Raw genomic sequence first — 13,305 nt, 5'->3', positions numbered from 1 at the left:
GGAAGGTGAAATCATTCACTGGGGGTGGCAGAGGTACAACTGGCAGGAACAAACCAGGATCCGGCCCAGGTCCATCCAACTTCAGAGTCCCAAGTTTTAGTCCCTGTCATGTGTCTCATGAATATTCATCGAGTATTTGCTTTGAGGCAGCAGAGTGTAGTGGTGGGATTTCAGAGACTTGAGTCTAGCCCTGACTTGGCCACTTATTACTCGTGTGATTTTCAGCAAGCTGCAACCTTTCCCTCAGTAGAACCTTCTTCATCTATAAGTTAGGAAGGGTGATTTATTCTCCCTCTTTAACAAACTTCTGATGTCTATTGTTGGGTACCTTGTCCTATTATATTTTTTAATTTTTGATGGAAGCATATGAAATATATAGGAAAGTGCACACATCTCAAGTGTAGCGCTCAATTTTTACACGGTGAACATAACCATGTCATCGTCACCAAGCTCATAATTTAGAACATTCCCAGCACTTTGTGTCCCCTTGGTCATGATCCTCCCAAAGGTGATCACTAATCTGTCGCTAGAGAGTGCTTTTGCGTGTTTCTGAAATTTATGAAAACAAAACCCTATAAATTGTACTCTTTTGTGCCTGCTTTCTTTCGCTCAACATTAGATCCATCCGAGTTATTACACATTGCAGAGTCTGTTCCGCATGGCTGTGAACTTGTCCATTGTATTTACCCATTCTACTGTTGGTGGACATTTGGGTCGTTCCCTGTTCTTGGTTACTGCCCATCATGCTGCAGTCAGCATTCTTGGACATGTGTTTTGGTTCTCATGTGAATGTACCCATGTTGGACATTTACCTCGCAGAGGAATTATTGGGTCAGGAAGACACCAGTTATTTTAAATAGAATTTAACACGTTGCATATGGATCACGAGAATCTTCGTTTTTTCTGAGCCATGTGTTAAGGACGGATAACGAGAATTCTCATTTTTACTGTTGACTCTTTTTACTTCGCACATTTTATTGAATTATTTGTGTTTCGTTAATAACAAAGGAAGCTGCTTTCTGCAGTATCACACCAGGAGGGATTACTAACATCATAGGTGAGTAAATCCTAAAAAATTCCATAGAAAAATAATAAGTGACATAGAAGCATTTACGCTTTAAAGAGAAGAGTGCATTTTAAAGTAGTTTCTTTTAAAAACCTGCCGGAACAGAAGGATATGAGGGATTTAAACCCCGCTGTACGCAACGTGTTAAGATAGGGAATTGGCTAAACAGATATTAAAGGGTTAAAAAGCCAAAAAGGACCCACTGAGATAACTAAGAGCAATAACTGCAGGAAGCAGCTCTTGTCTCCATACACTCGAGGCTGTGACCAGTGAGGGGAGTCCTCCTGGTGCTGCTTCCTCTGACAATACAAACGTTAACAGTTTCATCTCCTTGTAAATATTGGTATCATCAGTTTGTTTTTTTAATGTTATTTTCTCTGTGGTGTATAGCAGTATTCCATTTTGGTTTTAACTTGTGAAGTTTCTGTTAGAGCCTTTTGCTCATTTTCCAATTAGGTTGTTTGTATTTGTCTTATTTATTTTCAAAAGTATATTCTCTATTCCAAATGAGTGCTTTCTCTCTCTCTCTCTCTCTCTCTCTCTCTCTCTCTCTCTCTCTCTCTCTCTCTCACACACACACACACACACACATTCCCTTAGAGTCATTCACACACACATTCCCTTAATGACTCTACGTTTCACTGTCTTAATTGTATCTTTTAATGAACAGAAGTCTTCATTTTAATAAAGTCCAGGATATCATTCTTTTTCTTTTTGGTGTGTGTTTCACATCCCATTTAAGAAATTTTCACCTACTGAAAGGTCATGAAGATATTCTCTTATGGTATCTTCCAGAAACATTATTGTTTTACCTTTTACATGAGATCTATAGTCCATCTAGAAATGATTTTTATATGGGTTTTAAGGTGGGAGGTTATGGTTCATGGTCTTCCACATGGATAGCCAATGGATCCAGCACCATCTTCTGAGAAAGCCATCCTTTCCCCATTGTATTGGGTTGACACTTATGTTATAAACTCAGACACTGGGTATATGTAGTTTCTTGCTCAATTTTGAATTCTGTATACAATTTTTTTTTTTTTTGGATCAGCCTTCTTAGGGATTTATCAGGTTTATTCTTTTCAAGAACTAACTTTTGGCTTTAAATTTTTGTGGTATAATTTCACCCTTATTTCACTGATATATGCTCTTATATTTCTTTCCTTCTACTTTTTATGGGCTTAAATTGTTCTTTTTCTAGCTTTTTGAGATATATGCTTAGCTCATCAATTTCTAGCCTTTATTTTTTTTCTAACATATACATTTAAGGCTATAATTTTCCTGTAAGCACTGCTTTAGCCACATCCCACAATTTCTTAAATGCTATAATTCAGTTGTCATTCAGTTCAAAATATCTTCTATTTCCTTTGTGATTTTCTTTTGGGAGTTATGCAATATACCATATTTTGCCGTGTATAATGTGCTACTATGTATAATGCACTCCCATGTTTTTTGCCCAAACTTTCAGGGAAAAAAAATCTTTCGTTTTAATTTTTTAATTCAAAATTTTATTTGTTTATATTTATGTACTTGTTTTTTTGTATTATAAAGGAATTTTAGCATTTATTTTTTAACATATTATGGTACAAGAAATTTTATGTAACAAATAATTACAAAACACAAGAACAGATACAAGGTACAGGAAATTTTATGTACCGGTAACAAATTTACAATATTTATGCATCATAGAAAGCCAAGAACTCTTGGTCATTGCAAGTTCATCATAAGTTCAACAAAACCGATTATCGTATTCCAGGGTATTATTTTGCATACAGATATCGTTATTGATTTGAGAATTACACTTTTAACTCATAAGCATAAATAAAAGAATTAAAAACGTTTCTATAGATACGGAATTAGTACTACTCATGTACCTATAATGTGTATCCTTATTTTCCCTCACAAATTTGGGAAAAAAAGTGCACATTATACACAGCAAAATACGTTACTTTTAAATTCATGGGTCAAATGTTTGGATATTTTTCTCTATTTTCTTTTGTTATTGATTTCTAATTTAACTTCACTACAGTCAGAAAACTACATGTGTTCTCTATGTGATTTTAATAATTTGACACTTGTTGGAACTTCCTGATGGCTCAGCATATGGTCAATTTTCATAAATGTTTGGATATTTGAAATGAATGTGCTGTATGCAGTTGCTGGGCACAGTGTTTGGTGTATATCAACTAGGTCAAGTTTATTCATCATGAGGTTCAACTCTTCTATATTCTTACTGATAGTTTTCTCTATTTATTCTGAGTTAGTGACAGAAGTTTCTTAAATTCTCCTACCATTATTGTGGATTTGTCAATGTGGATTTCTTTTTTTAGTTCTTTTATATTTGACTTTATATGTGTTTAGTCTATGCTATTATGTGTGTACAAATTTATAATTGCTATATTAAAATGTCCTGTTATCTTTATGAACCATCCCTCTTTGTCACTAATAATAATAACAATAATAATTCTTTACACCCACTTTCTCTTTGTTGGTGTTAATGTGGTTTATCTTTTCTATCTTTTTACATTCAGCATTTTTGTATCCTTTTATTTTTGGTGTGTCTCTTGTAAGCATCATGTAGTTGAATTTTGTTTTATTATGTCAATTTTTGTATTTTAGTTGGATTATTTAGTTATATTTAATGTGCTTAAATCTAACACATTGTTCTCTGTTTTTTATTCCTTTTTTCCCCCCATCCTTGGTCTTTTTTGCATTAGTCATTTTTTCTTTTATCTCACACCTTTGGCCTCATAGCACTAATTTCATCATTTTTTGGACAGTAATACAGCATTATAATATTTCAATTCTATTAGATCTCCTGACCGTTTGTGATCATATTGTTACCTATTTTAGTTTTACAAATATTATAACCTTAAAAGGCATCATTGTTGTGTTAAGGAGCCAAATTAGAATGATCCATTTTTCAATCCTTTCTGGTGCTCTTTATTCCTTTTTGCATAAGTATGTATTCATCTGAAAAAGAAAAGATTTCGTTTTGTGCAAAGTGTTCCCTTCTATTGCTCTTGCTGTTAATCTGCTGGCAAAGTATTCTCTCAGTTTTTGTTTGTCTAGGTATATTTTTATTTTACCTTTCAAACACCCATATTTTCACTGGTTATAGAATTCAAAGTTTTTTCAGAATTTAAAAAACGTCATTCCATTGTCTTCTGGTTCCATTATTTTCTCCTGAAAACTCAGCTGTCAGTCTTACTGCTGCTCCTTTGTAATACATCCTTTCCACCCCTACTGCCCACCTCTGGCTGTTTTTAAGATTTTGTCTTTGAATATTCAACTCTTTTTCTTTGAGTACCTGTTGATGGTGTTCTGTGTATTTGTCTTGCTCGGGGCTTAGAGAGCTTCCTAAATCTCTGGCTTGCTGCCTTACGTCAATATTGGAAAATTCTCAACCACTGTCTCTTCAAATATCGAGTCTACTTAATTTCCCCTCTCCTTTCCCTCTGAAACTTCAATTACAAGCTCGTTAGACCTTTTCTCCATGTCCCTTAATGTCTCTCATAGTCTTCTGTATTTTTCATTCTTTATTTTTCCCTTTCAGATCTTTAGTCTGGTTATTTTCTACTGACTTACCTTCCATCTTATTATTCTTCTCTTTAGTTATGTTTAACCTGCTGTTAAATTCATCTGTTAAATTCTTTCGGTTATTTAATTTTCAGTTCTAGAATTTCCATTTGATTCTTAATTTAATTGATTCAAATCTTATGGTAAAATCCAGCATATTTTCTCCTATTTTCTGAATTTATCAGTCATAATTATTCTAGAGGTTGTGTTTGATAATTCTAAAATCTGGATAACCTGTAGGTCTGTTTCTTCTGTCTAGTTTATTGGATTTTAGTCATTTGATCCCATGTTCTGCCATGCCTTGTAATTTTGGATTGGATGCTGGCCATTATGTATGAAAAATTGTAAAGTCTTTGGATAATGTATTGTCTTCCAGAGAGGATTTACTTTTCTTTGTTAGACATAGAATACTGGCAGATCATCTTGGTCTGTTCATGAATAGAAGTCCTTTGAGAGTATGTGAGCTTAACTGAAAGTCAGCTACTTTTACCAGGGCCACTCTTTTTTGGAAAGCCTAATTTTTGTCTCCTTAGCACCACAATATTGTCAAAATCTATGCTTAGTTTGTTTTTAGCTTATTTGAAGCTAATTTTTTGCTTTTTTCCCTCAACCTCTTGCCCTTTATATGTGCAGCTCAGGCATAACCATATCACTTAAGAGGAAGCTGTTTGCAGAATACTGGGCTCACTTATTTCTGGTTCCCTTTTCCAGGATTTTAAACCCTCAAGTTCTAGCTGCTTTTGTAGCCCCATTTCAGGTACCCCAAACTCAGTAAGGCTTCTTTAAGCTCTAGTACATCACTTTCTGTTTGGCTTCTATACAAAACTGCAAATACCCCCAAAGGAAAAATGTGGCAGCAAATATAGGGCTCCCCTCAAAGGACTTTTCTTATGTCCAGGTATTGGCTCTTTAATATCTGTCTGTTTTTGTGGCTCACGTATGCCTTCAGAAAACTTTGTTTTTGTTTGTTTGTTGAGAATTTAAACCCCTTAAACAACTTTTATAGTTTCTCTTAACAAAAGGATTGGCTTAATTCAAGCTATTCTTTCATAGTCTTTCAAAGCAGAAGTCTATCTCGTCTAATTTTCACTGTCTTTATGAGTTAAGTAAAGATGAAATGTTGTTACATGCATAAGCTTTGGAATCAGACTTTGGAATTTAAATCCCAGCTGGCCACTGAGAAATGAAGTTGAAGAAACCTTTAAAGATCAGATACCCCCATTTTAATTTAAACTATTTCAGATCATAATAAAAGGAAAACTTCCAAATTCATTATATGAAACTGGTATAATTTTGATTCCTAAAACTGAGAAAAATAGCACCTAGAAATTATAGACCACTCTCATTCACTCATTCATGAATATTAATGCAAGAACATATTTAAAAATCATAGAAAACAGAATCCAGCAATATATTTAAATTGATGGATTTAAATATATCCTGTGTGTGTGTGTGTGTGTGTGTGTGTGTGTGTATACACACACACACACACACACACATATATATATATATGTTGGATATATATATATATATATATACACACACACACACACACACACACACACACACACACACGGTGGTGTGTAAAAAGATAAAATATTGCCATTTGCAACAACCTGGATGAATATTGAAGGTATTATGCTAAGTGAAATAAGTCAGACAGAAAAGGACAACCACATGATTTCACTCATGTAGAGAATATAAAACAATAAAGTAACAAACAAGCAAACCAAACTCATAGATATGGACAATGGTTGTTGGTTATCAGAGGAGAAGAGGGTTGACGGAAGGTGAATGGGTAAAGGGGGTCAAATATATGGTAACGGATGAAAACTAGACTTGTGGTCGTGAGTACATGAAAGACTATACAGTTATCAAATTATAGCATTATTAACCAATGTTACCTCAGTAAAAAATATAAAGAAAAGACAGAATTTTCTAAAAAGAAAGAAAAGCTTATTCCAGAAATACAAGGATAATTGAATAATACCAAATCTACTACGTAAGTCATCAAATAATAAAGCTAAGGAGAAAAAAATCATATGAGCATCTTCATAAATGCAGAAAAAGTATTCAATAAAATTCAACACACATTTTTTTAAATCAACAAATATGTATTGAGCATCTGCTCTATTATAGCATCGAGCATGCAAGAGTGAAAAAGATACTGGCACCATCTCAATTCACATACCAGTGGAGGGAAAGAGCCAATAAATGAACAAATAAGAGGACAACTGGAGCATTTATTGAAAAAACATTTATTTAAAAATACGCCTGGATTTCATTAATATAATAAACATACCTTGGGGCAAAAGCCAACATTTTCACCTAACAGGGACACGCCAATGGTTTTCTTCTTAAAGTCGGAAAGAAGAGCAGGAAGCCCAGTGTCCACAACATTTCACATTAAATTGAGGAATTAATTAACTGATGAAATAAGACAGAGGACGCATCTAGAAACATAGGAAATGGAAAGGAAGAGATGAAATCATCATTTACAGGTTATATAAATATACAGATGGAAACCCCAAAATAACTAATGGGAAAACTATTACAAACAATAAGATATTTAGTCAAGTGGCTGGTTATAAAAGCAATATATAAAAATCAATTGCCATCATATACACAAACAAAAATCAGTTAGAAGATATAATGAAAGAGAAATTCCATTTATGATAACAAAAGATATACAAAAAAGAAATGTGCAGAATACATACAGGAAAATTATAAAATACTTTTGAAAGAAATAAAGGTAGACTCGAACAAATTACTTGAAATACCACATTGTTAAAGAAGATACAACCTAATACAGATGTTAGCTTTCTCTAAGTTAATTTATAAATTTTATGCAGTTGCAATCAAGCTGCCAGACAGTATTTTCTAGAGCTGTAAAAGCTGATTATGACTTTTCCCTGTTCCACAAACACTAGTTATTTCTTGGAGCAGGAAGTGGAGGAACTGCGTGGGAGGGATTGGGTTTGCTTCGCGCACGATATGCCTCATGGCTTTCATAACTTTCATTGCACTTACCACTCTCCATGCTCCCTCTTCTGAACCCTGAGCTGGTGAATGACCCTTCAGGAAGCAGCAGCCCAAAAGCTCATTTGGTTAATTGTGCTGTGCCGATGGGCTGCTGGCCTGTAACATGTACCGTCCATTGGCCTCCTCTTGGGCTTTTGACTCCTTACAGAGGTGGCCCTCAGAGAGTGTAATTTGGGGAGGACACACTTTTCAGTGCCTCCCCAATTTCCTCTCTAATATTGCCTTCCCCTCTTGGCCCCAAAAAGATGGTAGACAAGAATGCTAAGGTATGAAAGGCAATGCCATTTGTTTAAAAAGTGCTGGCTCTGAACGGTCTTCTTAGTTGTGATGGTGAGGAGTTGGCCCAAGTTTGCTGTTTTATCTTTTCTTCAGTTGCTCGTATGGATTTTCACTTTACTTGCAATATTAGGCTTTTATCCTTGACTGGTCATTTATGATGAATTAGAGACACTTTTTATTAGTTATGAAACTGCAGTGTCTGTTTTCAGCCTTTCCCCCCTATTCTTACTGAGCCTTTTCTCCTTCCTGAGCATGCCTTGTACCCTTCTCCCACCCTACCTTTCTTAAGCCATTCCCTCTTCCTGGTACACCCTTCCCTCCTTTATTCCCATCTGAAAGCCTGCCCATTCTTGAGTGCTATTTTGAAAGGCTATTTAAAAAACCCTTTTCTTTATGTTTCCAGCTGAATGTGAATATACTGGTATTTATCAAGGCAGAATCACCCCTTTATTTCTCAGTAATTAGTGTTTGTTCTGTAGCCTCCTGTTTGGCTGTGAATATCTTCAATGCACGAACTTGTTGCCTGTGTAGCTTCTGAAATACTTTGCTTCTTGTCCTGTACGTAGCAGGAAGATGACATTAAATTAAGGAAAAACAAGGGCTTAATTTAGTCAGTGGCTTGGACTGGCTATCCATGTTGTCTGTTAGCTCCTACCCTTTGGAAATTACTGAATTGAGCATAATCCATCACCAGATCATGCCAGTGACCCACACAGGAGCAACGATGGCCTTCATTGTGGCACCACTAACCAGAACCTGCTCCTAGCCAGATAATTCTGGCTCTTGCCTACTTATGTTTCCCCAGGCCCTACCAGCACCTGCAGTCTAGGTAGAGGGTAGAGCATCAGCCTGCAACAAGCTCTTCCTTAACATTTGATACCACCCAGATTCCACATAAGGAACATCATGAGAGCTGGCTCTGCTCATTTAAAACATGCATGATTAACAATCTATATGTTTTTTGCCTAAACCCCAAAGCAACAAGTTGTTTACATTTACAGGTGTGTGTGTGTGCGTGTGTGTGTGTGTGCGTGTTTGTGTGTGTGTGTGTGTGTTGAAAGTTTAGTAGACCTAGCATTACTGAACGTCATGTTCTTGTGACATGGTATGTGAATAAATGGCTAACAGGAGGTGAGATGTTTGCAAGCATCTATACACGTACATTTTTCTTCAACAACAGTCTTTATTTTCTTGCAGGAATCCAGAAGCTTTGAAGTCACAAGAAGAGAAGGTAGGGAAAATGCGTTCGTCCCGGTTTCATTCTCAGTGTTGAGATCTTGGAAGTAGTTTGTTGAAGCTAAGATGAATGTTAGACTGTAGACAGCTTTTCTTTGAAATTCCATGTGGCCTTTTCTGGATGCTGACTGGCACATGGCTTCTAGGAACTGCAAGAAGTGAAGGCCCGGTTTGCTTGTGAGAGCTTTGTGTTCTGCCGTCGTGTATCAGAGGTGCGGTCTAGAGAACTGGCTTATTCTTGATCATGTTTACAGTCTCTTGCAATAAGCCTCATTTTTTAATGAAATGTGATGGAATTATTTAGTTTCACCTGGCAAAGATAGCGATAGCACCAACAGTAAAATAATGGCTTATGGTTTGAGGTATTTCAACATCTGGGAAAAGATGCCACTGTGAAAAATATTTCTGATTAGATTTTTGCAGCTTTAGCTAGGCTGAAGTAGAAATAACCAATTAATTTCCATTTTGAAAACAATTCCATGATGTTCTATTTTCCTTGGCAGAGTAGTACATGTGTTTTGTGGTTTTTGAGGTAAGTATATATGGGTGGTAATTTCTAAAATCTTTTAGTGGAAATTGAAGTTTCCCTTATTCATTTTCAGCAAGACCTAGTCTCTAATAAGAGGGTATCTTTTGGATGATTTATGGAATTGTCACCAATAATCCTTATATTGCAGGGGTGGGAGGATGAAGTAAAAAAACCAAAGCGAGTTCTTGGTCTACAGTCTGGCCTTTGGTTTTGGTCTTAACCACATCCTTCACTGTGACAATGTCTCAAAAAGAGTGGCAATCTTTAAAAAGTGAGGAAATTCCATATTGACTCCTAAATCTAACATATTCTTGCCTCCTGATTAATTCTTAACAATGAAGGATTTACAATGGCCGTATCATCAAAGTGTGTTTCTAGAGCTTGGAAACCTAACCTCTCCATACTGTCTACCGTGTTTCCCCGAAAATGAGATCTAACTAGAAAATAAGCCCTAGCATGATTTTTGCAGGGTGACATCCCCTGAACATAAGCCTTAGTGTGTCTTTTGGAGGAAAAATTAATATAAGACCCGGTCTTATTTTCTGGGAAGCATGGTTTATTGGTAGTACTGGTCACCATGGTGCTGGAACCTTAGATTCAAAGGATGTGGCCAGTCTGGCTCTAGGAGGAACTTCTGGCTTCCATTCCCATTTGCCATTGTCTCTGGTTTTGGACTAAGTGTCCTCTGAATTGTATCCATAGGGTAAACTGAATTGTTTGGGTATCAAAACTAAATGAGATTGGATAAAGGTGAGTGGGGCAGGGAAGGTATGTTGCTCATTGAAAATTGTGTCCACAATGGGCACGATGACCATACAAATTGGAGAGAAATAGCCATAAGGAGAGAAGTTGGCATGAACTTTGGTTTTGAATACTAGTCTATTCACGTCAGTACCCCTGAGTGTTACTGTTTGGAATTAATTTGCCTTATGGAATCACATATGCATGCAACTGTTTTGGAATCTTACTGTCCTTGTGTTAGAAATGATTCTAAATAGGAAGATGGGGGTATGAGAGGACCATATGTATTTTTACTCAAAGGCATAAAAAGGCTCCAAATCCCTAGAATACTGAGGGTGTCTGAGGATGAGCAGAGGCGTGGTCAGGCTGTGCTTTACTCATTCATAACCCCCTCCTCTCCTGAAGCAGCAGCTTTCACAACTGGCTGACCAGAACAATATGCTTTGGGTTTGTACTGGCAAATTTGTCTTGAGATCACGTAAACCTTTTTCTTCCTATTGTGAACTGATGTCTCTCTTGCTTGTTTCTGTCAAAGTTGAGTTTCTGAGGGTTCCTGAAATAGCACAGTGCCTTAGTGTCCATGATTATAAGCTGGCAGGTAGGAAGAGTGGCGCCTTGCAGGTTGGTTACAAGTATTTTTGTGTCTGAGAATTCACTGACTTGGGGGGTAGCATTATTCTTCTCCAGAACAGGGTATGGGTAAAAAATAACAGGCACTGTGACTGTTTTCATAAGTTATTATTTCTACAAATACAAATAAGACATTATTGTCTAGCCACCAATACTTAAGGCTGGTTTGTTCCTTACCTTGGACTTAACCTGGAACTGAAAACGGAGCAAATAATTTTTCTGCCCAGTTTACCAGGCCCAGGAGAGTCTGTAGAGGCAGCCTCTGGACCACAAAATCTAAGATATTTTCCTGGTTTTGTTTTGTTTTCTTTTAATACTACACCTGCCTCAGGAGAATCAGCTTGATCCATGGTTCAGTGCTACAATTAGGTGACCCAATGCAACTTCATACTAAATGACTTTTGGAAACTCTTCACAATGTCCGTGAAGCAAGAAGTTAGAGGGGCTAGTATCAGCGGTGGAGGTGGAGTCCAGGGTAAATGATAGTGGGGTGACATGAATGCACTATGTACTTTAGATCCCTGCCTTATCGCCCCCTGCACTCCTTGGATCCCCAGCCTTGGATCCAGGGGTGTTATGGTTCCCAGACTGTAGCCCAGCTTTCTTACCTCTGGCCTCGCTCACACTGTTCCTACAGCCTGCATGCTCTTTGTCCCTCATCTTTGTCACCTCCCCCTTCTGCCTTCCAACTCTTTCTTTTTTTTTTTTTTTGAAGCGTTTAGCTAACCCTACTTTATCTGAGAGGTAAGGGCAGTGACCCTCCCCTCACTCGCCCCCAAAGCCCCAAGCCTGTAGTTGCTCAATAATCATTTCTTTCTTTCTTTTTTTTTTTTTTTTTTGAGAATTTTTGTAAGTTTATTTGAGCCAAGCTGATGATATATGCCGGGGAACAAGATCTTGAATGTTCCTCAAAAATCATTTCTTGAATTAAGTGCAAGCTACAAATTGCTTTGCATATATTGTCTTTTCACTCTGATCCTGCCCTAGTGATATATAAGTGAGGCACTTTTTTAAAGGGTGTTCTGGGGATATCCATTGGATACTCCTAGCTGATGCATCAATGAAAGTACTCCGTGTTCAAATAAGCTTGGTTTTATGGGTTGAATTATGTTCCCTGCAAAAGATATGTTGAAGTCTTAACCCAGAACCTGTGGATGTGACCTTATTTGGAAATATGGTTTTGGCAGATGTGCGACAAGTTTAGATGAGATTGTACTGGCTTAAGAGGGGCCCTAACCCAGAAGAGGGACATTTAGACACAGACACACAGGGAGAATGCCATGTGATGATGGAGGCAGAGCTTGGAGTGATGAGTCTATAAACCAAGAAATGTGAAGGATTGCTGGCAACCACCAGAAGCCAGGAAGAATCCTTCCCTGGAGCATTTAGAGGGAGCATGGCTCTGCCAATGCCTTGATTTCTGACTTCCAGCCTCCAGGGCTGTGAGAAAATTAATTTCTCTTGTTTAAAACCACCAGTTTGTGGAACTCTGTTATAACAGCCCTCGGAAACTAATGCTTAGGCAAATACTGGACTCAATATTGAGCTAGTTTTGTACTTGTTGTTGAAGTTTTTCTTGCAGAACCTCTCAGGTCTTTAATATGCTAACTTTGACTTCTAAGCATGGAGTGTAATATGTAGCATTTCCCAAATTTAGTTTCTTATGGCATCTTAGTTTTGTTGTCTTTGATCATATTTGGGGTTGGCATTCCATGCAATGCCCTTTGCAAGCCCTGCTATAAGAACTGAGGAAGTGCTTCCTGGGTGTCCAGGCTGACATGCCCTGGCACCAGTGACTTCCAAGGGCAGTGCATGGACAGGCGGTGCGGTGGCAATAAGATAATCACTTTCAGTTGTTCTGAAGACCTTTCACTTTCTTTACCTCCTGTGACCCTCAGCAACCCATGACATGAGCAGAGCATGTCATGCTTCATCTGCTTACCCTGGAGTCTCCTTCCTTTCTGGCCATGCTAATTTTATTAGGAAACAGGACTTCCTCTAGACCAGTGTCCCTCTGATGCACTGACCGTCTCTCTCAGGGGGGCAGTGGCTTACATGATCTTGCTTCATCACATGCAAGGGCTTCTCTACGTACATGTCCACTGCCAAGCCCAGAGAGCTGAGAGGGACTCTTGGAAGAAACCTTCCTAGGGGAGCTTTGTTTCCATGTTAGATTTGTGGTAAGGATTCTCCGGGGAATCTG

At 37.5% G+C, this 13,305-nt stretch overlaps 1 protein-coding gene across 2 annotated transcripts in view; it reads left to right on the top strand.

Annotated features, from left to right (window-relative positions):
* The window catches only part of FSTL4 (follistatin like 4), a 365,854-nt gene that overhangs the window by 24,309 nt on the left and 328,240 nt on the right, over window positions 1-13,305 (top strand). For both annotated transcript variants that reach the window (XM_074313508.2, XM_074313507.2), the window contains exon 3: window positions 9,164-9,197. In XM_074313508.2, coding sequence (XP_074169609.2) covers window positions 9,164-9,197 — 34 coding nt within the window. The remainder of the gene's footprint in view (window positions 1-9,163; window positions 9,198-13,305) is intronic.

This window comes from Rhinolophus sinicus, chromosome 5 (genome assembly GCF_057876585.1).
Source record: "Rhinolophus sinicus isolate RSI-liver-muscle chromosome 5, RSI-T2T, whole genome shotgun sequence".
NCBI classification, from domain to species: domain Eukaryota; kingdom Metazoa; phylum Chordata; class Mammalia; order Chiroptera; family Rhinolophidae; genus Rhinolophus; species Rhinolophus sinicus.
The sequence above is the reverse complement of the archived record's forward strand: the minus strand, read 5'-3'. Positions and strand labels throughout refer to the sequence as shown.